Source organism: Protomyctophum parallelum, assembly GCF_964188405.1.
Source record: "Protomyctophum parallelum genome assembly, chromosome: 1".
NCBI lineage: Eukaryota > Metazoa > Chordata > Actinopteri > Myctophiformes > Myctophidae > Protomyctophum > Protomyctophum parallelum.
In genome coordinates, this window is record NC_139697.1 from 25,427,088 (window position 1) to 25,454,322 (window position 27,235).

Below are 27,235 nucleotides of genomic sequence, written 5' to 3' on the forward strand. Positions count from 1 at the left end.
CTTTTTTGGCTCCTCCTCCTACAGATTTTGTCCAAATCTCACAAAAATCGGTACACGTGATCTCTGGACCTTTCCGATGAAAATGCCACAGGTGGAATTTTGATATTGCGTATTGTTCGGCCGTAATCAGCTTCCGAATTTAATGGGAGGGGCCTATTTGACCAAACATTTCACAAATCACGAACGGAATGTCCAATCCATCCCAAATTTGAATCACATGTCCCGGGTGGTTTAATCAACCAAGTTCCAAAATCAATTCCATTTTCATCCATAGGGGGCACCACATGATTTTGGGGGGACTTGAAATTGTAATTGGCTAGCAACGTTAGTGGGAGGGTCCTATCACTCCTATGTAAGCGACTGTGGCAACCACACTGCAATTTTTTTAAATTGCGACCTTTCTAGTTAGTTACTAGTTATTGTTTTTGTTTTTAATCTCACTTTGTAGATTTGGATTATTATTACAAAACACATGTGATGTGATGCATTGTCAGCTTGTAGATCGGCTATTTTCATTCATTTGAAAACTTGACATGGGACATTCTGCATAATGCATATTGAGTACTTTCTACTTTTGGTACTTTAAATACATTTGATACTTTTGTAAAGTATATTTAGAATGCTGAACTTTTACTTGTAACAGAGTATTTATATATTGGAGTATTGATACTTTTACTTAAGTAAAACATTCGAGTAGTTTTTCCGTGCAGTAATTGAAGCATTGATGAGAGCCGCTTTTTCATTTATAAAAGGCCTCTTTGCCTCCTGCCTCCTGCAATTATAACTTTCTTTTTTAATTTGACTCTAAAAGTCTGTGATGGGAAATGCTTTGAACATTAAAGTCCCATTGCCTTTAATTTTATTTTTATTTTTTTATTACAGTTCTCTCGTCTTTGGAAGTATAGCTGATACAGATTGTTATAATGTCGCCTACTTTTTTGGAAGAAGTGCTCATATATTGTACTTAAGTAAAACAATACCACAATCATGCTGTAGAAATTCTCTGTTGCATGTAAAAGTCCAGTATTCAAAATGTACTTGGGTAAAAGTACGAAAGTATTTTTTGCAGAATGTCCCGTATTTTTCCAACTTTCCATTTTTAGAAAATATAAGATCTATTTTCAAATATCCCAAGTATGCATAGGGCTGAAGTAAGTTAATACATGTTTTGTCAAATCTACAAAGTAACCACTATAGTATACTACCACTATAGTATAGTCGTTACCGGTGGTTACAAAAGTTTTCAAATAATTGTAGTGGAGTAAAAGTACAATATTTGCCTCAGTACCTGATTAAAATAAATGTAATTAGTTACTTACTTTACACTACATTCATCCACTGAAGGCGGGGAGATTCTCTGTTTTTTCTGAGCCATTAGGCAAATAAGCCACTTGGTGAAAGAACTTTATTATGAACGTGGTGGGCAGTGTGTGAGGCCTGTGACATTTGGAGATTTTAATATTCATGCTTCCAGAATTTCTCAATGAGGGAGAAAGAATTTAGATACCGTATGCTTTCGATGTGGCAAAACAAAAACAATGTTAACACATTTAACCACTTAAAGCCTCATCACCACGCATCACATTTCGTTCAAAGGAAGTAAATTAAATTGTCTTTTTATGGACTTTTGATATGAAAATACACAAAAATTTAAATTTTCCAATTGTTTTGGCATAGCTTGTTAGGTATGCCCATAATGACCACGGATAATGCTCTGAAAATGTGAACCAATAGGATCCACCGCCTGTTTTCGACCCAGTGTTGTTTTTGGCATACTGTATGTGAATAGTTTTCACTTAGTTTTAGTAACATTTTAGTCACCTGGAATGTTTTAGTGTTAGTCTAGTTTTAGTCGACTAAACATCATAAGATTTTAGTCGACTAAATCTACAGTTGATTCAGTCGACTAAAATGTATTTTGGCTGGCCTTGATGCCGTCGTAATGTCTGTTTTTATGTGATGTATTCCCATGCTTTTTTGTTCTTGCTTAATGTAAGTCGCTCTGGATTAAGAGCGTCTGCTAAATGCCTAAATTGTAAATTGTAAATTGTTAAAGGCTGGCTGCACTGCAAACGAAAAAATAGACATTCCGATACAGACGTGCTATGCCAAATGTAAAGGAATCTGTGGGACATATGCTCAAAAGACAAATCATAATAATGAATAATGAGACAACACAAGAAAGAGTTATAGAGTATAAGGATTTTACTCAAGTAAGAAGACAGACTTACACGAACCTGTTCATGTATGGAAACCCAGTCTGGCTCCCAGAGTGACAAGAAACGACATCTTATATAGCTTGCTCCCACAGACAACCCCCCAACATATAGCCTCAAGGCATTCACCAAATGGAACAGTGACGTCATAAAACAAGCAGCACAGGGCACAGCACCAAACTGAGTATTATTAAAAGTTTATCTCTAAATTTCCACGACACAAAGACAACGACACAGGCTACTTTTACAGCATTTGCTGAACAAATATTTACAGTTAGGCATGGAGACACTTTGTCTCTATTTGCTGCTATACTCGCTGACTGCTGTATGTATTGTATAGAGATATTACATTTTCTTTTGGTCACTATGCCGCTGCAAACAAAAAACATATTTCTTCTTTTCTTTTCTTCTTCTCACTCTATGCCTGTACACAAAGACGTAACAATAACCAATTCAGGACGGGAACGCATTTGTGTCGCTTTAGCTTTTAACTAATTTAACCATGATTACTTTAAACTTTAGCTGTTAAAAAATAGCAGATCTACAAGCTCTTATAGCGCGGCACTCATGCATCTACATCTTTTTTAAATGTGTGCAAATCTTTGAATATTATTTATATTTTTTCCCAGTGAACGCTTTTTAACAAAAATCTTTGCTTCTGGAGGGGTCTCTGGAACAACAATATTTAGAAAAGGGGTTCTGCGGCCAAATATATATCACTCTGGGTGTCCTTGACATGAAATAGTTTGAGAACCACTGACATAGAAACAGGTCATGATTCAGAAGACATTTTGTAGTCCCAGCGCCTTCTCCCTCTCTTCATCTCCAGGCTGAACTTCCCCCGGGGCTTTCCAGACGAGTACTCCTTCATGTCCACCTTCCGCATGATCAAGAACACGGTCAACAAGGTGTGGAACATCTGGCAGATCGTGGACGAGGACGGACGCAAGCAGGCGGGCCTGCGGCTCAACGGTGACCAGCAGGCCCTGGAGTACTTCCTGATGGGCGCCGACGGCACCCTGCAGACCGTCACCTTCCCCGGCCTGTCGGTGCTCTTCAACACCAAGTGGCACAAGGTCAGTATATGGAAAAAGTATTCGATGTGTTTTACTGAAGTGAAAGTACCGATACTGCAATTTAGAACTACTCCGTTACAAGTGAAAGTACGGAATTGAAAATGTACTTGAGTAAAAGTACAAAAGTATCGGCATCAAAATGTACTTAAAGTACTAAAAGTAATGTACTCATATTGCAGAATGTCTCACTTCACAAGTTCAAAATGTGTACAAAATGTGTACAAAGTCTATTGAAAATAGTAGATATACAAGCTCACAATGAGTTGCGACTCATTGTCAGCTTGTAGATCGGCTATTTTCAAATGGCCAAAATGTATAGGGTTGAAGTGGTTAAGTTAATGTATGTTTTCTATTGAAATCTCCAAAGTAACTAGTAACTAAAGTAAAGTAAAAGTAAAAATGTTGGCTCTGAGATGTAGTGGAGTAGATGTAAAAGTATTGGAAATTGGAAATACTCAAGGAAAGTACAAATACCTCAAAATAGTACAGTACTTAAGTACTGCACAAGGTCAGTCATCGGGGGGAAGACTCCCTCCAGTCTGCAACGCGCGCAGCATGGCGTATTTGAAGTCAGGCGGTCGAGTGGTCCTCGAGATATGTACATGCATACTGTACGTACATGCATACAGACATTCGGTGCATTTATTGTAAGATATATTTGGCCGTGGAGCCTGTTATTATAGCGCCACCATGAGGCCGATTTTTGCAAAACACATTTCCTTATATTACTCGTAGCGCACTCGAGCGCGGCACTCGGTGCTGCCCTACGAGCTTGTAGATCTGCTCTTTTCCAATAGCTAAAGTATGGGTTAATGTACGTGGTAACCAGGTGATGATCGGTGTGGAGCGAGACCAGGTCACCCTCTCTGTGGACTGCCAAGCGGTGGACAAGAGACCCATCAAGGGCAAAGGGCCCGTCAACACAGAGGGAGACACCCTGGTTGGCCGACTGGACACTGACGCCGATGCCTCCGTGGTGGTGAGTGCCAAACGTAACCCTCTTTTCACTCTATACAACACATTTCTAACCAGATCATCTACGTTGTTTTTTTGTTTTTTTAATATCTGCCTCAATAATAGAGACCCAAAGCGTCCCATATCACTGCGGTCGGGCAGAAACCTTCTATCTCCATATTTTAACTTGTGCTTTTTTCGTACATTATCGCCCGAATTGATCGTACTACACTACACACACAGTCATAGAATGTAGCAGTGCAAAACACGGCTCAAAACGAGGCGCGAAGCGACGCATTTTGAGCTCGTGGATCTATTACTTTTGCAATTGTTTTAATTTGACTAAATCTACAGTTGATTTAGTCGAACAAATTTTATTTTGGCGGCCTTGATGCCGTCGTAATGACTTGCTGAAAATTGCTGATCTACAAGCTTGTAGATCAGCTATTTTCAGCATGCAACTAATTGTAAAATTACTTATACTGGATCTCTTGTCCACTTGTCCTAGTTTTTATTTGTTGACGAAATTGTCAATACATTTAGACTTAGTTTTAGTCATCATAGCTTAGTTTTCATTTCATTTCCATTACATTTTCGTCAGTGAAAACATTTATCGCCTTAGTTTTATTAGTCGACGAAAACAACACTGCTGCAAACTGCAAACAAACCATGGGCCAATAAGGGTTTACCCACATGCCGAGCTCTGCATGCTGTAATTCTAAAGTGCTGCTGATGCTGCTGCCACAGCAAAGCTGCTCAGCAGGATGTCACTGGGAGAGGGGGGGGGGGGGGGGGAGGTGGAGGGGGGGGGGGGTCGCTTAATGCCAACAGAACATCTCAGCCGTGCAGAACAGAACCATGCATTTACTTATCCAGCTCCATAGAGGGCATTGATTTGAATTAGTAAAAGAAAATGAAACGGTGCGAATCTGAAACGTGGGCGGTACATTTTCTGCTGTTGAAAATCCGTGCCTCTAATTGCTGTCTTGCAATTGCCTCTCTCTTTTTCTTCTTTCTTCAGTTTGAGCTTCAGTGGATGTTGATCCACTGTGACCCCAAGAGAGCCCAGAGGGAGAGCTGCAACGAGCTGCCTGCCACTGAGGTACAGTAAGATAAGAACAGGCCTGGTCCTATGGCTGAGCCATCTGCTGTGCAACGTCTCTGCAACACTGATTCACAAAGATTGTTTTTTTCCCTTAGAGCCCCCACCACGTCGGAAAACTCACGCACGCACGTACGCACATTATTGTATTGCCATGCCCGAACCAGGGATGCCATATTGAAGGTGGAGGAAAGCAGGGTTTTGACTTTTAAACATTTATGACAAAGTTCAAAGACACACACCATGAATCCATTGACTCTGAAAAGATCAGCACACTCATAGCTTACATGCCAAGAACTTTATTTTAAAGACGAGAGAGACAGTTTACTTTAAACCCCAAGTTTCGACTGCCCACACCCTGAGGAAGGCAGCATTTTTTTTAAACCTGTCTCTTAATTACATTTTTGGCATGTAAGCAGTACTTTAATCTTACATTATGATACATTGATCTTTTCAAACATTTCTGACTGTACCACCAAACAGACAAGGCCTTGCTATGGGCCCAGACCCCCAGCTCTGGCCCCAGGGGGAGGCGGTGGCTCATGGGGTAGAGTGGCTGGATGGTAACCATAAGGTTGCCGGTTCGAACCCGGGCTCCCACAGAGTTGCTGTCGAAGTGTCCTTGAGCAAGACACTGAACCCCTAATTGCTCCTGATGTCCTGGTTGGTGCCTTGCATGGTTTCCGCCGCCATCGGTGTATGAATGTGTGTGTGAATGGGTGAATGTAATGCACAATCTCTGTAAAGTGCCTTGGATATAAAGGCGCTATATAAATGCACCATTTACCATTTACCCCCTGGCCTGCACCCTTTACTGTTTTTTGTTCAGGTCGATTGGTACTTTGGAGTAACTTATGTGCGTGCACTCTGTCTGCTGCCGAGAGGGAATAGTACTGTACAGCAAGCTGAAGACGGAGTTGCATAAAGTGTGACAGATATTCTACCAAGAAAGTTTCATTTAAAGCATACACAGCACTGTCAGGGTTTTTTGTTTTATTACAGTTTAGTTTATTTATTTAGGTTCAGGTCGACCCACTTTGGGGACACACGTTTTGTCACACGTCTCTGTCTATGAAAAGCCTTTGCTTTGTGATACGAGTCTCTTTGGACCAAGCTTAGAGTTTTCAATTTAATTACTTTCTGACAGTTTCTATCCAGAGAGGGAAAAAAGAGTATTTCCTGGCCTGGTTGTTTGCTCTGGTAGAATTCAGGCTAACATTTCTGCTTGACACCCTTTCAGAAACTCCATCTCTGAAAAGGGTACATGGTGTGCATTGTTACCTTAAACTCTAGGTATATTATGTGGTACATTAGTACCTTAAACTGTGGGTACCTCAAACTCTGTATTGGAATGACAAGCATGATTATAATCAAGCATGATTATTGTGAACAGGTTCTCCTCCTCTGCTGACTCTTTGGGTGATGGTGGTGTGACTATTTTCACTAATTCCACATTTATCTTATTTCTCTTGCTTCTTCAGATGTATGCCAATGCGGAGGTATTTAATTTTCTTCTACTACTTTCTACTGTTTTGGGTTTTTTCCCCTTTGTGGTGCAAATAATCTACTTTTGTCTACTTCCGTTGCCTCTTTGCTTTGGTTCCATATAGAACTGATATGGTGATATTCCTTTTTTTCCATATCTCATTTTGTTTATTTATTCTAACCTTCCCACACCATCAAGCAATATGGCCAGAGACAGCTGATAACCCATTACTCAATTTGAGAGAAAATGCCAGAAATAGGAAAAATAGCCCAAATTAGATGGAGCTGCCTGCAGCAATTAGAGAGATGCACCTCAAGGACTTAGCGTCTTTGCTGTATGTGCAATGTCCTCTGCCACGTATAGATTTAATCTGTGCCTTGTGTTCATTTTTCATTTTTATATTTAAACAACTAAACAACTCAAAGATTTTGGTTCAATTATGTACATAAGTAAGTAGCTGGATATTCTATCTCAATATTTTCAGAGGTCAGTCTCTCTGTGATTTAACTTAATTTATCATGTCATAAATAAACCCTTATTTAAATCCAGTTAGATGGACAGCGTGCAGCGAATTAGCAACACAATTGTGCACTTTTTCACAAAAGCCGGATACTTTCGCATAGTTGGTAGATTTTCAGCTGTGGACGGAAGTCACATTTGCACCCCTGGGGACTGTGAGAGGTCAAATCCAAGATGGCTCATCTAACACATCTATAACACATGTTTTGGAACCAAGCTGTGCAGAAAAGCATTTAAGGTTTAATTCCCAACTAAATTGGAGGTCCCCAGTCATTGCGGGATACTTTTGAGATCACCACCGGTATTCGAGAAAATGTTTTTAGATCACGGTCAATGTACTCATTGACCAAAAAGAAGCAATCAGTGGAAATTTGCATACAGGACGCCTGGTATTTTCCCTGTGATGAATTGAGTTATTATCTTGTCACATCTGACAAGCTAAATAACTCAATTCAGTTTGTCCTTGTGACAGACATGGCGCGCTTGTGTATTGTGACAGACAGGCATCACTCAAGAGTACAAGGTCGAGACTGTATAGCTGCTTGATTCAACTGTAGAGAAACGGAATGCCACCGTCAGACTGAAAAACCAAATGTCTGTAGTGTTATTGGCAATTACTCCCCCTCCTATCATCCAGAGTCTGAGTGCTCTTGGATTGCCAGTCAGTCCAATATCCCCACTAGAACCTTTCTCCATTGAATTGTTCTTAATAAGACCTACTTCATCCTAGGCTGTGGGGGGAATTCAGTTTTTCAGCTACACCCAAATGAGTGCTGCCAACAGAGTAACACAGAGATGGAGGGGAGCAGTTAGGGATTATGTGTCTTGCTCATAGGGACGGACACATTGCAACCTATTACTAAAGAGCCCACGAGATGAGAAGCCTTGTGTTGGTAGTTTGCCTGGAATGACAAGAGTATAAACTTCAGTCAAAGGGCTCTGTGCAGCTTAGATTAAAGTGCAAGGCTATTTGGATTTGACCTCTCACAGTCCTCAGAGGACAAAGGTGACTTCTCTCCACATCAGAAAATAAACATGATGACATACGCTAACTATGCTGAAAGTTTCATACTCTTTCAAAAAGTGCACGATTTGCTAAAACAAAAAAAGATAAAAGATGGGAGATGGCTTATGTACTAGCAGATACAGGCTAGGGCAGAGACATAATTTATAACTAATATTCAAACATGAGAATAAACAATTACTAATGTAAAATTACCATAATGTTTGCACTGCATAGATACTGTACTGTAGGTATATCAGTGTACAATCTATCAAGTAATATAGTCATATGGGTAATATGATGTGAGGCTGACACTAATGGGTAAATGTCCTTCCAGCTGAGCAGAGACAGTGTGTGTCAAAAAAACAACAAGTGATGTGTCATGTGTTATTATTACACAATTAGCGGGGCTCTCGGTGATTGCAAAAAGCCAGTGTTCCTGCAGAAAAACATGTTGTAATGTATTCATTGTACATTCATTTTCATGTGCAGTCTGTGCTGTACAGGAGAACTAAACAATAAAACTAAAACAAAGTTGGGTACAATCAAAACATTTAATGATAATGGTGTACAGCGCTTTTCCAAACAAGGTTACAAATTGCTTTAAACAGAACAAAGTAAAAGAGCAGCATGATAACTATAAGAATTCAAACAGCAAATTTAATGGAATGGGTATAAAATCATTCAAATGAGGACGACAGAGAATGAACACAATTATAACACAATCTAACTGGAAAATAGGCAAAGCCATTAAAACAAAAGGCTTTTAACATGAAAGTATGTTTTCAAATGTGATTTAAAAAGAAGACACTGGTTGTGGTAGCCTCAGGTCCTCAGCAGTGTTGTTTTCGTCGACTAAAACTAAGACGAAAAATGTTTGTCGACTCCCATTTTCCACACAAGACTAAATGGAAACTAAATAATAACTAAGCTATGATGACTAAAACTATGACCAAATGTACTGACAATTTCATCAACAAATAAAAACTAGACTAAAATTTTATGAAGGGACTCGTGGACAAGAGATCCAGAATAAGTCATTTTACACTTTGTTGCATGCTGAAAATAGCAGATCTACAAGTTCACAACGCGTCGCAGCGCACGCGTTGTGAGCTTGTAGATCGGCTATTTTCAGCATGTGTAAAAACAGTCTTTAAGACGGCATCAAGGCCCGCCAAAATAAGATTTTGTCGACTAAAACAACTGTAGATTTAGTCGACTAAAATCTTATGACATTTAGTTGAGTAAAACTACAACACTAGTAAAACACTAAGACATTCCTGGTGACTAAAATGTGACTCAAAAAAGTTTCATTCCAAAGACTTCCAAAGAATAGCCCTATCTATAGATTACAGCAAGACCTGTAAGAATCATTGACCTCAAAGCATTGACCTTTTTTTTCCTGCGTCCAGCATTCTGATTGGTTGTCTCCTCTCTCAGCCAGAGAAGTCCATTCAAGGACCCCCGGGTACCCCTGGTGCAGAGGGCCCCAGAGGGCCCCAAGGAGAAGATGGCAGAGACGGGAGGGACGTAAGTGTGTTTCTCTGTGATTAAAAGAAAATCTCGTACAGGAATACGTACATCAGCCCCTGACGCTGGCGCCAAAATGACGTAGACACCGGAAATGTACCCGGAATGTATTTGTTTATGCATCATAACATTAATGAATACAGTTTCTGACAATTTGTTGTGTTGCAAAACATCCCTCAGGCAGCAGGAACCTGCAGCATTCCTTGTTGAGTGGTACTTATTATAGACAAACACTGTAATGAACGTGGATCTCCCAGAGGTGTCGCCAAACACACCGCCAAGATGACCTTAACCACCGTACTTGTTTGACTGGAGTCCCGCACAGCTCTAGACTAGACTATTAGGCCCCTCCAGTTTTTGCTGTACACCGAATATTATTCACACTTAACAGCCCTTCTACAAGTTCACAACCTGTGAGCTTATAGATCTGCTATTTTATTTTAAGTTAGACTCTGCTTGTCTGAACACCAAGTGGTCTGTGCTTCTCTCTAGGGTCTTGCAGGGACACCTGGCAGTTCTGGAACAACCGTAAGTATATCAACAATGCCATTAAGCTGTGAAACATGCAATTACCGGTACATAATTCACTCTGTGATGCTGTAGGTATAGCATGAGCTATGAGGTTGCTGTGTATGTTAATTGCAGAGATTCGTTTTGGCAATGTAAATTGATTTGAATAAATTTCCAACATTTATTTGTTTATTTATTATTTCAATGCCACCAGTTTGATACAGTATGTATTAGTATGCAGACCCCCATTTGATAGGACTATCCATCCATAGGACGTCAACCATACCGTAAAATCCTCAGTGTTTAACTCTGAGAGTTAATGAAATGTACGGTATACGTTTGGTTCCTAACTATCAATTATTTAGTTGGGGACCCCCTGGAATGGCCTCAAGGACCCCTGGGGGGTCCCCGGGCCGGACCCCACATTGAGAACCAGCGGTGTGTTATTGCATGCATCCTGACGGTTGTCGTAGATCTCGACCCGCGGGCGAGGACTGCACACCTTCCATTGATTAATCGTCGACAGTGCCTGTCACGCTGTATCTTAGCAACTCTGTGTGTGTGTGTGCGTGCGTGCGTGCGCAGGGAGATGCAGAAGGAGATTAATGTGTTTTGGTGTTTGTGGTGTCTGTTTCCCAGGGCAGCAAAGGCGACCAGGGAGAGATCGGTCTTCCTGGACAGAGGGGCCTGCCCGGCCTTCCTGGATCCTCTGTAAGACGCCACTTTCAGCCCCTTTATCTGTTTCTGATTGATGGAATATCACTATACGACAGAAATGTAAACAGCACGTGGTTCACAATACATTAAAGGCGAATTCCCGACGACCAGCCAAAGTGTTGGCTGCTATACAATCCAGGAAGGTCTAAACACAGGGTGCTGAAGGAAAGCATTGAAGGAGGACCCTTTTCCCATGCCCACAGCAAATGTTCTCTTATAGCGAGAATCACACCTCAAAAGAAAGCTTGATTTGTCCACTCCAATTTAAAAAAAATCTATATTTTACCATCTTCCATTCTGGAGATATTGACCTTTATGTAACACCTGCTTTTGTCTGAAAGTGCTGTCTTTGAACAGAAAGCTGAGTTATGGACCATTTTATGTCACAGACATTAGAGAGAGGACTTCCGCACACCCGGTTTGATTTTACAGCAGGTGCGTATAGGTCCTGGCAGAGCAGCAAACCTTTGGAGAAGGAGGAGAGACCCACACACAGCCATTTGCTGGTTCAAGAGTTTTATTTTAAATAAGAGTCGTAGCAACGTTTCGGCCTTTCGGCCTTCTTCAGGCAACATGCCTGAAGAAGGCCGAAAGGACTCATGACTCAGCTCCGTCCTTGCTTAAAACTGAATGCGGTCTCTTAGCTTTCGCTACAAACTGCACAACCAAAAGGTCTCTATTCCCACAAAAACATATTTACACATAGTACCTGTGATAAGATATATATAAAGGTGCACGAGCATAGCAGCCGCTGTTTACTGTGCATTATACTTAAGGACATTCGTCAAGGTGCTAGGACATGGATTAAATGCGTAGTGAAATGAAAAATAAGTTTTTCCCACTTTTAGAGCATATCATCATATGGGCATACCTAACAATAGATGCCAAAACAATGGGAAAAGTTAAATTTGCAAACAGTCTGAGGGCTGACTAGTATATGACTGGTATAATCTGTGAGTGGTGTGAGGTAGAGCAAAAAATAATAATTAAAAAAACGATTTTCACACATTTTCACACAGTATTTTCTCTCTGTTGATTCAGGGCCTGCCTGGACCAATGGGTCCACGGGGTGGCGTAGGAGAGAGAGTGAGTTGCTGTTATAAAGACCTCTTTAATTAAAGCTATGATGACATCTTTCATGTTATCCTCTTTGAGGGAAAACAGTGTTACTGATCTGTGTTGATCTGATCAACAGGGACTTCCTGGTTTTCCTGGTCCAACAGGCGCTGCTGTAAGTAGACTTTACAGACTTCACTTTAGTAGGATGTATACTGATATGTACCACAGCAGCCAATGAGGGCAAACCAATGACGATGACTATATCTCTGCGGTCGGGGAGAAACCACCTAACTCCAAAATGTGAATTTTTCAGGAAATTAAGAAAATTATATATTTTTAAAACAACGCTGCAATACTTCCTCATCAAATTTATATATTGTCAATTACTCGCATGAGAGCGGGAGAGGTGTTGGAGTTAGTTGCTTTAGCAGACAGTTTGAGGTTCCAATGGAGTTAAGAGGTTTTTTCCAAAGCTCTTTTTAATACATTTTATTGGTTCAATATTTTTTTACCCAACACACATGCAGATGCAAAGGGTGTTCAATAGCATTGATATATGGATGGAGTTAGGTGGTTTCCTCCCAACAGCGACGATTACTATAGTGTCTGATGTATGTGAAACGTGTCAAGTATCTAAGTTTGTGCCCCCCCCCTCTCTCTCTTCACAGGGACCAGAAAGTGAAGGCCCTCCTGTATGTATTCAAAACCCCAGCATGCTGTCATCGCTGTCCTCTGGTGCTAAATGACCATAAACACACTGTACGCTGATGATACTATGTTGTAGATGAATGCTCTGTACTGACCTCCTTCTCTCTCTCTCTCTCTCTCTCTCTCTCTTGCAGGGACCAGCTGGGAAAGCTGGAATACCAGGAGATGAGGGAAACATCGGGCCTGAGGTCAGAGCTAATTCAGATTTCAAGTTTTCCTTGCACAGTAAAATCCTGTGTTAATTTAACTTGCTTAAAATTGGTTCTATTTGTATAATCTTGGAGTTAAAGTGAAATAATTTGGACCAATCTGTATAGACACTTGAACCCTTTACTTGGTTGTCCCTCATGGCGCTATACTAGTGTCTTAAATAGCTCATCTACAAGCTCACAACACACAGCAATGTGATGCATCATAAGCTTCTGCCAACATCTGCTAGTTTCCCCCAGAATATGGATGCTAAAGTGGTCAGTAGAGAATGCACGAGTACACAACTAGTACATCTACAGTGGTCTCCATTGAGAAATGTAGACACTTGTTTCAGGTATGACACCTACTGCTGGTTGACAAGTAGTACTGATACTGAGCGGTTCGATTACGAGAACCCAGAAATAAATCCTATGCAGAAATACATACGTACAGTTACGGGATTGCAGACTGTATGTGTTGTCAGTGTTTCTACCTCTGTCATTTTCGGTTTTAGCGACCGGCTATTCAAAAATAGCAGATGTACAAATAACAAGCTTGTACAACTGCTCATTTTTTTGTTTTGTTTTTTTGTAATCTTGAGAACTACTGATTCAGAATGCATTTGTAGACTTACGTTACATTAACGCTGTTCTTTCTCGTGTGTGTGTGCGTGTGTGCGACTGCGTGTGTGTGTGTGTGTGTGTGTGTGTGTGTGTGTGTGTGTGTGTGCGCTTCTGGCAGGGTGCGCCCGGGCCCAGAGGTGGACTGGGACTCCCAGGCCCGCCAGGCGCTGCCGGACCTCCCGGGCCCGCGGTAAGGATCGCGTCCAACAACAACCGCCTCCGTTTCAGATGTTTGGATTGAACGGCTCCCTTTATTGATCTTCCTTTGTCACTTGTAGTATTGTCTCTGTCTCCTCTTTTGTCACCTTCGCTCGCTTAGTGTAAAGTCCTGATTGCTACGGTTTCTCTCAGTCGCTTGGATGGATTTCTTGAAACCCTCGTTCCCTAGACAGTGCAACAGATCCCCAAACTCTCCACCCATGAAGGCAATCGGCCAATACACAGTGTTTCGCCTCTTGTCATGGTGTGCAGTTGTGCACACAGAATGCAAAGCACTAAATGCAGTTGTCCTTGGTGTAGATGTGATTCTCATTCCTCCTTTAACATTCTGGTCCAAATGAAACTGAAACGTGCATTTCCACGGCTGTTCATTGGTGAAATCATTGCATGTGAAATACGTGTTGTATGTATAAAAAAAATATGTATATGAGCATTGCGTTTGTGCAAAATTATTGGGTCTGTTTTTTGATTATGTTTAATTTGTTGTATTTATTTGGTTATTTAGAAAAAAGCCTCCTGACAGGTGTTCAAAATTAGCACTCATGCCATAACACCAATTATTTCATCATGCAAGTGCAAATTGTTGGACACAATGCTTACAAACATAATGTAAAATGCTAAGGCCTCATTCACACGTACCAAACACCAATCAAGCAAATGTTTGGTAGTTTTTTTGGGCCACCACACTGCTTTTCCAATGGGAGTCACATGGTTTGACCAAACATTTTTGTTTGATGAGGGGGCAGAACACCACCATCAACCAGCAATCAAACACAAATGTTTGATCAAACCATGTGACTCCCATTGGAAAAGCAGTGTGGTGGCCCAAAAAAACAACCAAACATTTGCTTGATTGGTATTTGGTACGTGTGAATGAGGCCTTAGTTCCAGTGCACCTTTTCTATGTAAAAATGGAGCAAGGAGCAGGCATGGTGTCCGAGCGCACGGTGGTGGGGCAGGAGTTAGAGGGGCTTTGGGTTTGGTTGCATGAGGTGACATTGTTGGTTATGGGGCCATCTATTCTAAACCGTTGCGTGTGTTTTAGATGTCACTCTGCTGCTGTCTTTTAGGGTCCACCGGGTGCTGGCATCTCTGAGGAAAGTGGGGAACCTGTGAGTGTGTTACTTTATACTGTCACATCCTCACTCTGTCACTCTGTCAAGTGTGAATGTGTGTCACCTCACAGTGGCACCTAGTGTCTGTCTGTCTGTCTGTCTGTCTGTCTGTCTGTCTGTCTGTCTGTCTGTCTGTCTGTCTGTCTGTCTGTCTGTCTGTCTGTCTGTCGCACAACAGTGTTATACCATTATAGGTTTTTGCAAGTTGATGATTACATGACTAAAATAGGAATCGGTTATTCATATTTGTTTTTAAATGATTGATTAGTTGTTTGATTTTGTCTATTAATTTTTTTTTAATTTTATTTAACCTTTATTTAACCAGTAAAAACCACATTGAGACTGAAGTCTCTTTTACAAGTGTGAACTGGCCAGAACAATAGTCAAAATAAGTGACACAACTCTGCCAGTAACAAAAAATACACCACAAAAAACAGGACAGACATACAATGCTCATAAATACAGTACCCACTACCGAAGAAGCTTAAAGTTAGAACAGGAACGCAACCAATAAGGACTAATAAATAAAAAACTAAGCAACGGAATTAATAGATCAGTAAGATTAACTGTTGCACTCCTACCTGTTTACAGTGTCCTGCCGCCTGTCCTGCTGGACCTCAGGGGAACCACGGCCTACCTGGAATGAAGGTATTAAACCACCGTGTCTGTCTGTGGTGGCCAAATACTTATTCTGCTGAAACAATTAATAGCCACTACAGCCGCTAATGGCTGCTAATGAGCACCGATAATGAGCACCGATAATGAGCCAGATAATGATTTTAATTAACGGCTAACGACTTTGCCTTTCCATCAGGGACACAAGGGCCTGGCCGGAGAACCTGGCAAAAATGGAGAAGCTGGAGATAAGGTACGCAGAAACTGTCGTGTACTGTATAACGACGCCGTGGGGCGGAAACTTCGTATCTCCATATTTACGTTTTATTTTATAAATGAAAGCCATACTCATACGTGCATCATATATGGCACACAAATGTAGCAAAAACAATAGCAGCTCTACAAGCTAATGTGCTTTATTCTTTGCTAATTCTGCATTTGAATCTACAGAAGTTTGTGATATGAGGTTTCCACACGATAATTTGTGATAAATGTAATGATGATGATACAATTTGTATTGATGAAATGTTGTTTTATCGTGTGATATTGTGGTAATATCGGCAACGAATAAAATTAAATTAAAATTATAAGTTGATAATTATTGGGTAATATGTAATCTTTGCTGCTATATATAGTTTAGTTGTCACAAGGACCACAAAGGAAATTATTTGGCTGTCTCTCGAAGAATCATTGCATGTAAACTTTAACTAGACATGCATGCATGCATCCTTGTGAAGAACATCGATGTCCTCAAGTTAACTTGGTAGAATGTTCACTCAAGCTGGGTGTGTGAAAGTGTGTGAAAGTGTATTCTGGGATATTATTTGGCAAGGAAGCTGGGAATCAGGAGAAGCCGTTGCATGCAAACTCCAGAGAATGTGTACAACGGACCTCCTCAGTCCAGCAGACTGTCAGATACAGATATTTGTGGTTTTTCAGTTCTCTGAATGTGTGACACAGTGTGACAGCGTGACACACATGCAGACATTTGAATGAATAGAACTCGGACTGGGCTGGAAGTGATGACACAACTGAGCTAATTGACGCACACAGGATGAGTCAGCCTGCCTGTTATTTTTTCTCTGTGTGTTGTATTTCTGTGCAGTGACACCAACTAGACAGTGTTGTACCTAAGGCATGGCATGCAGCCATCTGTAAACAACCCAATATAAAAAGAGAACATTGGCCCAATATCCTGCTGTCATCTCTTACAGACTCAAGTTGTCAATCTGTCACAGTCATATAAAACTCAACTAAACTAACATTGTTAAAATACAACAGCAGCAGCATTGAGGTAAAACAAAAACAATAGGCTGCGTAGCATTCTCAGGAGTGCTATTTCCCAAACTCCAGTAAACATATTCCAAGAAATTGTTTTGCTATACCCAAAAGAGTACAGCACTTCTCAACCTGCAAGTCAAAGAGGATCAAACACTTACATTAACACAAAACGAACCGCTCAGGGGTTTTGGCAATAAGCCTTCCTCCTCAGAGTGCTTTGAGGATATAGATCTTTAAAGGAAATTAAGGAATGTGTCCTGAAAGTAAACACAATCCTACTAGTACTAGTATCTGCACCGTTGAGTGTTTACTGTTGGAACACCGAGTGCTCTGGAGGAAGGCTTTTTGGCTGAATGCATAATAATATTGTTGGTGTTATAAGCCAAATAAATAAGTGGAGAAGTGAGTATTTGGTCCTCTTTGACTTGAAGTTGTGTGCGTGGCTGCTGTGTGTGCATGTGCTTTTTATACTTTCTCCACAATTTAGTCATCATGCCAATTAATTTCCTCCCCACACACATTTACGTGTGTTGTTGTCACTGCTGTTATATCCTACTGGTTCACCCGCGCCAGTGAGGAGCCCCCACCGGGAGGACATAGACCCTCTGTCCTACTCCTCCCGCCCAACACCACCTGCTGACCGCAGCCATAGATAATCAACAAAGCCGGATGCACCGCGGTGGATTCCAAGCCCTGTAGACACTGCGGTGGTGGTGGTGGTGGTGGTGGGCAGCTGCATTACCACTAGGCTACTGTGCCACCCCAACACCAAATGCAGCAAATTTGCAACTACAATATATTTTTTGACAAACAAACAAACAAGCACACAAAAAAACGTTTTGACACAAATCGACAGTCACAATGAAAAAAAAAAACTGTTCTATGTAGTAATAAAAAGAACAGAAGACAAAGAAAGGAACAAAAAAAAAATAGGCGGGATGGAAGGGGAGAGAGGCTGTGTTCTATACGATAAAGAAATGTGAGCAGGCAACTACAATATCTTACTGAAAACAAATTATGTTTTAAGAGCTCTATACGGATTTGTCCTGTCCCGCATGACACAACATTTCAGTCACTTGTGGTAACGGGAGAACATCTCCTGGACATCTTGCACAGGGATGTGATCGTCCTGTTTCGTTTCCAGCTTTAATTAATTTGTTCCTGTTGATTTCAATCCGCAGGGAGACACGGGAGCAGGCGGTGCAGCCGGTCCCCCTGGACGCATGGGGGATGATGTAAGGACTTCTCTTTGTTTGCATGTATATTATCGTCTCTGTTGGGATGGAAAACTCTTAGGTCCAAAACAGTTTTTTTTTTTCAGGATTCAAATGTAGCAAAAGTAGCAGTAGGGGCGTTAATGAAACAATATTACACGAGAGGGTGTGGTTTAACGTGATTATTGCCATGACAGTGATGCGGTCAGGAACGAGTCGTAGTCGAGTTCCGCAAGCATCACTGAAGTGTGATGTTTGTGCGATTATATTCGCCACCCCTCCACTCCAGTCTCCTCTCCTCTCCTCCTCCACTCCTCTTCTCCTGCGTTATGTCAGAATTGGTATCCTTTCTTTCATACCCTGAAGACAAGGCACTCAGGTGCCGAAACGTTGGTCTTTAATAGAAGTTTTTTGTATCGTGACTACGAGCTGTGCAACCTCTCCTTCCTTTACAAGTTTGTCTCCCGTCCCGTGGTCAGCACCTCCTCACTATTGGTGTGCAGCGTGCGCTAATACCTCTTTTGTTTGTATTGGTATATCCTACTATCCTTTCCACCACTTCTTGTCTTCTTCACTACCGTGATGTGGAGTCCAGAGTCATTTGGGATCGATGGCCGGTCGGCTGCTCACCCGTGCCATCGATAAAATAAAATTATAAATAGGGTGATGTCAGCCAATTTAGATTTGAATTAAACCCTACATAGGCCCCTTTTCCATTAGCAAGGTGGAACCAGAACTTTCCAGAACCTGAACCTATTTTTGTAGTTCTGGGTTTGTTTCCACAGCGCACAGCGCGGTACGGCACGGTTTCAGACCAGGTTCTCAGAACCTTTTTCCGGCCCTGCTTTTGAGGTAGTACCATAGAGTATTAAAAGGATAGAGACTAAACTGGCGCGAAGCTCCGCCCCCTCCGCTATTCATGTCAGTGGAAGTTGCTCAGTGGCGTTTTGAAGCACCCGGAAGGCTGCCGGAAGTACCGTCTATTTCCGCATTTTTTTCCGCTGATTCAGCATTTGGACACCAAATTTTGGTGTCCAAATGCGGAAGTGCAGCTGGGCTTTTAACATTGAGCGCTCGGTTGCACTGGGTTTCCTCGTCAAGAATCCACGGGTCCGCCTGCAGTCCTTCCTCTTACCACTAGGGCCCAGCACTTCAACATTGGAGTGCCTAGCTGGCCCCTTGGGTAGTACTAACACTGAGTTCTGGGAACCTATGGGCGGGGTCGGGCAGCGCTGCTGCTCTTGATTGGTTGAGCTGAGGTGACAACACTGAGGAGACCGGAGCGAGGCGAAGCGCACAGCCACACAACACCGCACATTTTAAACTTCTGAGTGCGACACAGCGCCGCGGACACACAGAAAAATAACCTGGAAAAGCACACAGTAACACTATGGCCACGAGAGAGGGAGAGAAAGAGCGTGTGTGTGTGTGTGCGTGAGGGAGAGAGAGAGCCATAAAGCTGTCGCGACGAGTTTGCTTACGAGTTTGCTTGCAGTTGTTGTTCTACCGCTAACAGCTAGGCTAACTCCAGAGAGGGGTGTCCGGGGGTGTGTGTGTGTGCGAGAGAGCCATGATCTATTCTAAATTGCCAGAACAGAAGCACAATATTATGAGGCTAATGCTACTGGAGATTAGTAGAGTATATTGTTTTATACACGGACAGTAGTGTGAACTAGACTTTTTTTTTTCAGGGCAAGGCATTAGGCATATCATTACTAGAAATGTGCTGTACACAATACTACACATTGGAACAAGTAAGACGTGCAAACACGGGAAGCGAATGCAGCTGTGTGTGTGTGTGTGTGTGTGTGTGTGGTTGTGTGTGTGTGTGTGTGTGTGTGTGTGTGTGTGTGTGTGTGTGTGTGTGTGTGTGTGTGTGTGTGTGTGTGTGTGTGTGTGTGTGTGTGTGCGTGTGTGCGTGCGCTACAGCTGCACCCTCTGGTGGCGGGCGGGTGGTGTCACAGCGGGACAGACACACAGACAGACAGACACACACAGACATGATCTGCAGGGTCTCATAGTTAGTGCTCATTGCGTTCGCAATAATTAATTTCAACTAGCACAACGGTTAAATGATTTGTATTTGCACATTTCTTGATATTGACATTACAACTGGACTGGATGTTATGGCACAATCTGCTCAAGAGGCACTATAATTGCAACCCACACTCATGTTAAATGCTATATTCAAAAGGTGGGTTATCATTTAGCATCATATGAGCTATACGAGATTTATTTTTCTCTTGCCGTTTAAGCAAAATATTGTAGACAGGTAAAGGTTGGAGAACAACTGGTCTAATGCATTTAAAACGGGTGTTTTACTGTTTTCCCACTCCCCACATGGAAAGGGGTAAATATAGCCTATATAGCGGCAAATATAGCCTATATGCAGAATGTATGCTGCATCCATGTTCATACACTACAGTATGTGCATATACAGTATATGTATTATGTATAGGTATTAGGAAATATATGTGACAGCTGTGGCATGTGGCAGCCACAGCTGTGGCATATGTGACATGTGGCATATAAAAAAATGTTCATATTATTGGTTTAGAAAAGTACAATAAAGCAAATAAATTTGAAAATAGACAATCTACAAGCTCACATGTGTCTCATCGAGCTTGTAGATTGTCTATTTTCAAATGGCCGAAATGTATTTAAGTGTATAATACTATATACATAGGTACTTTCCACCAATGTTGAATAATAACCAGTCATTATTTTAACATGAATATCTCTGTATTCCGGGACCCCCCCGGCCGTGCCAAGGGGTGGGGGGGGGCCCTGCCGGCCGAGCTACTCAGCAGTGGGGGAATAGGGGGGGGGGGGGGGCAGACTTAACAGGTTCTTGAAAGTTCTGGGTTCTGGTTATATGGAAACAGAAGCAGAACTTGGTTCTGGAACTTCACAGGTTCCTGGTAGTTCTGGGATCTGGAAAGTTCTAGTTCTGGTTCTTGTTCCACCCCATAGTGGAAAAGAGGCCATACAGACCAAAGTTTGGCGGAGCCCGTTGCTCGCTGCTGTTAGCACACCCATGTGCCATGTCCACACACACACACACACAGTCACGCACGCACACACAAACACACACACACACACACACAAATCGCTGAAAAAACATATTCTTTTAATGACGGATGTATAGTCACTACGACCACAAATGTCCCAAGAAACTAGCTAGCCTAGCCACCGGGTTTGCGGCGCTCTGGGAAAACAGAGCAGCTGAATTCTTTGTCTTGATTAGGTGTGGAGTGGCGCTTGTTCGAACCACGGCTAGAAGGCTGTTTCAACCAATCAGATTGCTTCCTCGAAACGACCTGTTGTATAATTTACGTTTGAATATGGAGATAAGAGCCCCGACAGCAACGGTATACTCAGTGGCATGTCGTCTGCTATTTTTGATACTTTTTGTGTTAGACTGTACTATGATCAAGTACAGTATGCATTTACATTACAAAGTTAAAATAATAGATAAATAAAACAATATACATGTTATTAATGATTACGTCTCGGTTCTATGTTTCTAGGGTGGAAGGGGGCCAATTGGATTCCCTGGTACCCATGGAGAGAAGGGAGACAAAGTGAGTATTTAAAGCACTGACATTAATGCAGCAACCCTACACTTTTCTGTCACACCTGGGACAGTTCCCTTTAGGGGAGATCTGCACAGTTATTCTAATATTGGGGTCTGGGGACCCCAGGCGGTCCTTGAGGGGGTTCCAGGGGGGTCCCGAGCGAAATTATTATTAAAGTTTTCATGACATTAAATTTTAGGTTTTGTGACCTCAATTACACCCACACAACCTAAACTTTGATCATTCAGTGGATGTTCTGTGTCTGGAGTTTTCTCTGGGGTTTGGAAGCCTTTTGAGCTGCAATGAAAACAGGCAAACAGGCCTCAAGAGTGACATCTCCTGGCAAATCCCATTGACATATGGGATTTGTGGAGTTTTACATCACAATCTCCACAGGAAATAAGAAAAAGCACTTGTTTAAGAAAGATTACAAAAAACGTTTTTTTAATGTCACAATCCCTTCAATGCAGCATCAAAATCTGTTTAACCACTTTAACCCATATACATCATCTATTATTTGAAAATAGACAATCTACAAGCTCCCCAACACATCACACTTTGATGCATTGTGAGCTTGTAGATCTGCACTTTTCAAAACATGTTGAAACAATTTGTAACATTTTTATTTTTTAAACGACGCAAATCTTGTATGGGGATTCGTCCCTGGGACAAAATATTTGTTGTAGACGGGGGTCTGCGACCAAATATATAATTTGGAAATGAGAGGTTAAAAAAAAATGTCTTAGTCACAAAAATAAGGATTCCAGCTTTGAATGTTGTCGCACAGAAGTTGTAGGCCTACAGTTGTGCTTTCATACTAATGGAGTATGTTTCTGTCTCACACAGGGTCCTCCTGGTTTCAATGGCATCCCAGGACCTACCGGACCGCCCGGAGCTCCTGTAAGCAGTCACACATCTCACAATAAACCAAATTAGAGTAACATATAACCTTGCTTTCAAGGCAGAAAAGCATCTGTGTCATTTCATGTTTTCATCTGCTACAGAGGTCGAGATGTAATGTCTTCATCCAAGACACTTCTGTAAAGTTCTTCAGAAAACTGATTAGAAGGTGTTAGAAGGCGTTGTTAGAATCGGCCTGGGGTCTCAGTGGGAAGATCACCTCTGTATCTTCTGCCGTGTTCTATTCAAGGAATGGACAGATTGTTATTGATGATAGCCAGCTCTCCTGCAGGCAGAAGATTGTTTTTCCATAAGCGCTGATGCAATTTGTTGACATGCTTTGTATTTCCTTCGTTATAGGGTGTGGAGGGCATCAGAGGACGCCAGGGCTTGGAGGGAGAGAAGGGTGACGATGTAAGTGACCTCCCCCCCCCCCCCCCCTCCCCCCAACCCATGCTCACATACTGTATCTAAACATGATTTGAATTAGGGTTGCAACTAGGGATGCACGATTAATCGGTAGCATAATCGGAATTGGCCATATCGGCCATATAAATGCCATATCGGTATCGGATCGGTCTCAAAATAATACAGATTATTTAATCGGTTTTCACCAGCGAAAAATAAATTTAATTAAAAAAATTAATCTGCATTTAATTTGTGTACTGATCTCGTTCAGTTGTGAAAACAGACACTTGGAAAAGAGTATATGATTATTGATTGATTGAATACTTTATTAACAGGCTTTAAGGGGCCAAGCCCCTATAGGGCCTATAGGCTTGTTTCCATTGTGGTCCTTGTATAATATCGGTATCGGCAGATATGACCCTGCAAATAATCGGAGATCGGATATCGATCATAATGTCATAATCGTGCACCCCTAGTTGCAACTATCTATATATATTACGATGACCTTTTCCAGAAGCATGTTTTTAAAAACTAAAATAAACTTAACTAATTGATTGGTTAATCAATGAATCAATGTATATTTTTTTTCTTTGTCACAAAGGGGTGTGTGGAATTGTGAAAATAGCCAATCTACAAGCTCACAATGTGACGCATCGCATTGCGTTTTGAGCTTTTATAGTCCTAGATTGACTATTTTTTTTACATTTCGGAAACATTTCACCTATAATGCTTTACCGGAAATAGGGACAAACTAGAACTGCACTCTGTCGAGTGCATACTTGCTTGTTGCACACTAGTAGGCCATAAATGGCCAACTAGTGCGCAAGCAGAGCGCGCAAGTAATTTTGACCGCTACAAACTGTCAACCAATTACATATACATATACTATGTATATGTATATGTAATTTGTCCGTCCCAGCCAACCCGCCACTTTTTATGCGTATGCACCGTCCCAGCAAATTGTGCCTGATACGGCAGTGGTGCCAGATTACATACCTGTACTGTATACACAGGAGCATTACCTTTAATCCTCCCAACACTAAAACATATCGTCATTACGTCACCATCGAAAACCAATTACACTCTGGCATTGGGTCCTTTAATCCACATATTTCTTACGTCATCATTGAGAGCTAGTTATACATATACTATATATATATGTAATTTGTAAGTTGATTAGTGGTATACTGTGGTTACTTTGCGCCAAAAACCGTCCCAGCCAACCCGCCACTTTTTATGCGTATGCAAATAAAACAGCAAATTGTGACTGATTTGCTGGGACCAGATTACATACATGACCATATTTCTTACGTCATCATTGAGAGCTAGTCATACAGATACTATATATATGTAATTTGTAAGTTGATTAGCGGTATACTGTGGTTACTTTGCGCCAAAAACCGTCCCAGCCAACCCGCCACTTTTTTTTTTTTTTTTTTTTAAGATATTTTTTTGCGGCTTACGCCTTTATTGATTTTTTAAGGGATAGACAGTAGGCTGACAGGAAACGGGAGAGAGATGGGGGGATGACATGCGGTAAAGGCCGTGTCGGGTCCGGGAGTCGAACCCGCGGCACACCGCGACTGGATCACCAGTCCGGTGCCCAGACCGTTACGCTACGGCCTGGGCCCCAACCCGCCACTTTTGATGCGTATGCAAATAAAACAGCAAATTTGTGGGACCAGATTACATACATGACCATATTTCTTACGTCATCATTGAGAGCTAGTCATACATATACACACCATGTACTCTGGTCCCAGCAAATCAGGCACAATTTGCTATTTTATTTTACAGATTATATATATAGTATATGTATGACTAGCTCTCAATGATGAAGAAATATGTAAATATGGTCTCAATGATGAAGAAATATGGTCATGTATGTAATCTGGTCTGGTCCCAGCAAATCAGGCACAAATTTGCTGTTTTATTTGCATACGCATCAAAAGTGGCGGGTTGGCTGGGACGGTGCATACGGACCAGGCGAAAATATTACTTGCGCGCTCTGCTTGCGCAAGTAATTACTAATTGATCATGTTATTCAATGATTCAATGATTTAACGATTATCAATATAGATTTTTTTATAATTCATTAAATCAATTTGTTTGCTTAACTGTTGCAGCCCACATTTGAATGACACGCCTTTTTCTCTATTAAAATGAAGGGTTTGATTTGCTTACATCTCATCAACAGGGAGCTCAAGGACCTCAAGGAGAGCAGGGCCCTGTGGGTAAAAAGGGAGACACGGTAAGTTTTAAGAGTGATGGATATTGTACAAATGTCTGGATCAGGGCCCACTGGAACATCTCAGAGGTGTTTGGATCAGGGCCCACTGGAACATCTCAGAAGCGTGTGAGACTTCAAGACTTTTCAAGAGCATGTTTATGTTAGTGATCAATCAATTGGTTGCGTTTCGGCCTGGATCAATGGAAACAATGTAGTGTAATACCCTCGCAACCCACCAGTGGGCCCCGGTCCACAGGCTGAGAACCACTGTTGTAAATGATCATTGCAACGGACTACAGTTAATAATCACTGGTGCATGTATTATCATTATCATTATCATTATCTATAAACCCTGGTCAGCCATAATATATCGTTGCTGTCAGTACCGGTGGAAACCTTGTATAGTATCATAGTATGTCAAATCAGCCAGAGCAAGAACTAAAAGTGAGGAGGGCCCTGAATGGCATGGCCAGTGTATGGAACTCCAACCTCCCCGACAAATCAAACTCAGCTTCTTCTACGCGACGGTAGAATCTGTTCTCCTATATGGCAGTGAATGCTGGACCCTGAAGCCAACTCTGCAGAAGGCTCTAGACGGGTGCTACAACCAGAATGTTACGTGTATAGTGCTCAACATCAGCAAGAGTACACATGTTACCAACGGGAATCTGTATGCTGGAATATTCAGGGTGAGCGACAAAATAGCAGCCAGGATAATGAGACTCGCAGGACACTGCCAAAGACACCAAGAGCTCCCAGCCAGCAAACTGGTGCTGTGGGAACCAACACATGGGCACCGGTCACGAGGACGTCCCATACTAACATATGTGGATGTACTCAAGAAAGATGCAGTGAGCGCAAAGCACCAACGAGCTGGCCGGATGCATGGAGAATCGGGATGACTGGAGGCGACGATGGAAGGCTCGTCTGAGGACGACCTAGAGAGAGAGAGAGAGAGATGTCAAATCAAGTCTAAGAACAAAGGAAGTCTACCAACGCGCCTCATGCCTGGAATGGCTGGTCCGGTGCATCACAGGAACAAGGACACTTAATGCAGAAGGAGGAGAGGACACTGGAGCAGCACGGACATTTTAAGCCTTTTATTTAGGTGCTAGTATACAAAAAACGACTAACGTTTCGACCTATAAGGTCTTCATGAAGACCTTCTAGGTCGAAACAATGCGATGGTGTCTGCCTGACAGTGACAAAGTTGCATTGGTGAATCAAAATGTCACCAGTAGTGACTTGACTGTTTCCTTGGCTGCCTAGAGTCAGGTCTGACTTTGGAAAGAAGGATTTTAAGATTCGTGCAGCATAATACTCATGGAATCTCCTCAACATGACTTAAAATGAAATGCCGGCCTCTAAAACATACTGTATTTAATAACCGTCGTACCACAAAATAACCGTTTCAAGGTTTTTTGAATTTCTTTAATTGTTTTTCCTAATTTAAGACTTGGCCAAAATTGGGATGCCAGGTTCAAAGTAGCTGAACTGATTCTGCTCAATCTACAAGCTCACCATTGTGAGCTCGTATTGGCTATATACCCCAATTCTGGAAAATGGTTCTTACATTACGTGAAGTGTTAAAGAAGTCTGAATGAGTGAATGTTGTGATGTCACAGGGGGAACCTGGCGCGGACGGCTTGGATGGGGCCGACGGTGCGAACGGAGCCAAGGTGAGTGTGTGTGTGCTCAACATCATGAATAAATATGTGTGATTTCCTACAGACGACAGATCCGCTGTCACACAAAGCTGACGCCAGATCGATGACTCATGTTTACAAGCTGTGCGTGCGTGCGTTGCACCATTATGATTAAGTCAAAGATTCTCATTAGGATTTTGATGACAGCCGTTGGTGTAAAGTAACTACGTACCTTTTCTCACATTTAGTACATTTTGTCAAGTCAAATTTTGAATACAGGGCTTTAGCTTGTAACTTGTATTGTTTCTTTTCTTTATACTGTATGTAAACAAATCAG

At 41.8% G+C, this 27,235-nt stretch overlaps 1 protein-coding gene across 2 annotated transcripts in view; it reads left to right on the forward strand.

Moving 5' to 3' along the window:
* Positions 1-27,235, forward strand: part of col9a1c (collagen, type IX, alpha 1c) — a 55,830-nt gene that overhangs the window by 15,265 nt on the left and 13,330 nt on the right. Inside the window, exons 5-25 of one of the 2 annotated variants that reach the window (XM_083771144.1) lie at positions 3,046-3,292; positions 4,122-4,271; positions 5,268-5,348; positions 6,830-6,847; positions 9,797-9,886; positions 10,379-10,414; positions 11,036-11,107; positions 12,155-12,199; positions 12,309-12,344; positions 12,841-12,864; positions 13,015-13,068; positions 13,811-13,882; positions 14,982-15,023; positions 15,618-15,674; positions 15,841-15,894; positions 18,104-18,157; positions 21,667-21,720; positions 22,561-22,614; positions 22,975-23,028; positions 25,220-25,273; positions 26,878-26,931. In XM_083771144.1, coding sequence (XP_083627270.1) covers positions 3,046-3,292; positions 4,122-4,271; positions 5,268-5,348; positions 6,830-6,847; positions 9,797-9,886; positions 10,379-10,414; positions 11,036-11,107; positions 12,155-12,199; positions 12,309-12,344; positions 12,841-12,864; positions 13,015-13,068; positions 13,811-13,882; positions 14,982-15,023; positions 15,618-15,674; positions 15,841-15,894; positions 18,104-18,157; positions 21,667-21,720; positions 22,561-22,614; positions 22,975-23,028; positions 25,220-25,273; positions 26,878-26,931 — 1,402 coding nt within the window. The remainder of the gene's footprint in view (positions 1-3,045; positions 3,293-4,121; positions 4,272-5,267; positions 5,349-6,829; positions 6,848-9,796; positions 9,887-10,378; positions 10,415-11,035; positions 11,108-12,154; positions 12,200-12,308; positions 12,345-12,840; positions 12,865-13,014; positions 13,069-13,810; positions 13,883-14,981; positions 15,024-15,617; positions 15,675-15,840; positions 15,895-18,103; positions 18,158-21,666; positions 21,721-22,560; positions 22,615-22,974; positions 23,029-25,219; positions 25,274-26,877; positions 26,932-27,235) is intronic. The other variant, XM_083771145.1, reaches the window with a different exon arrangement.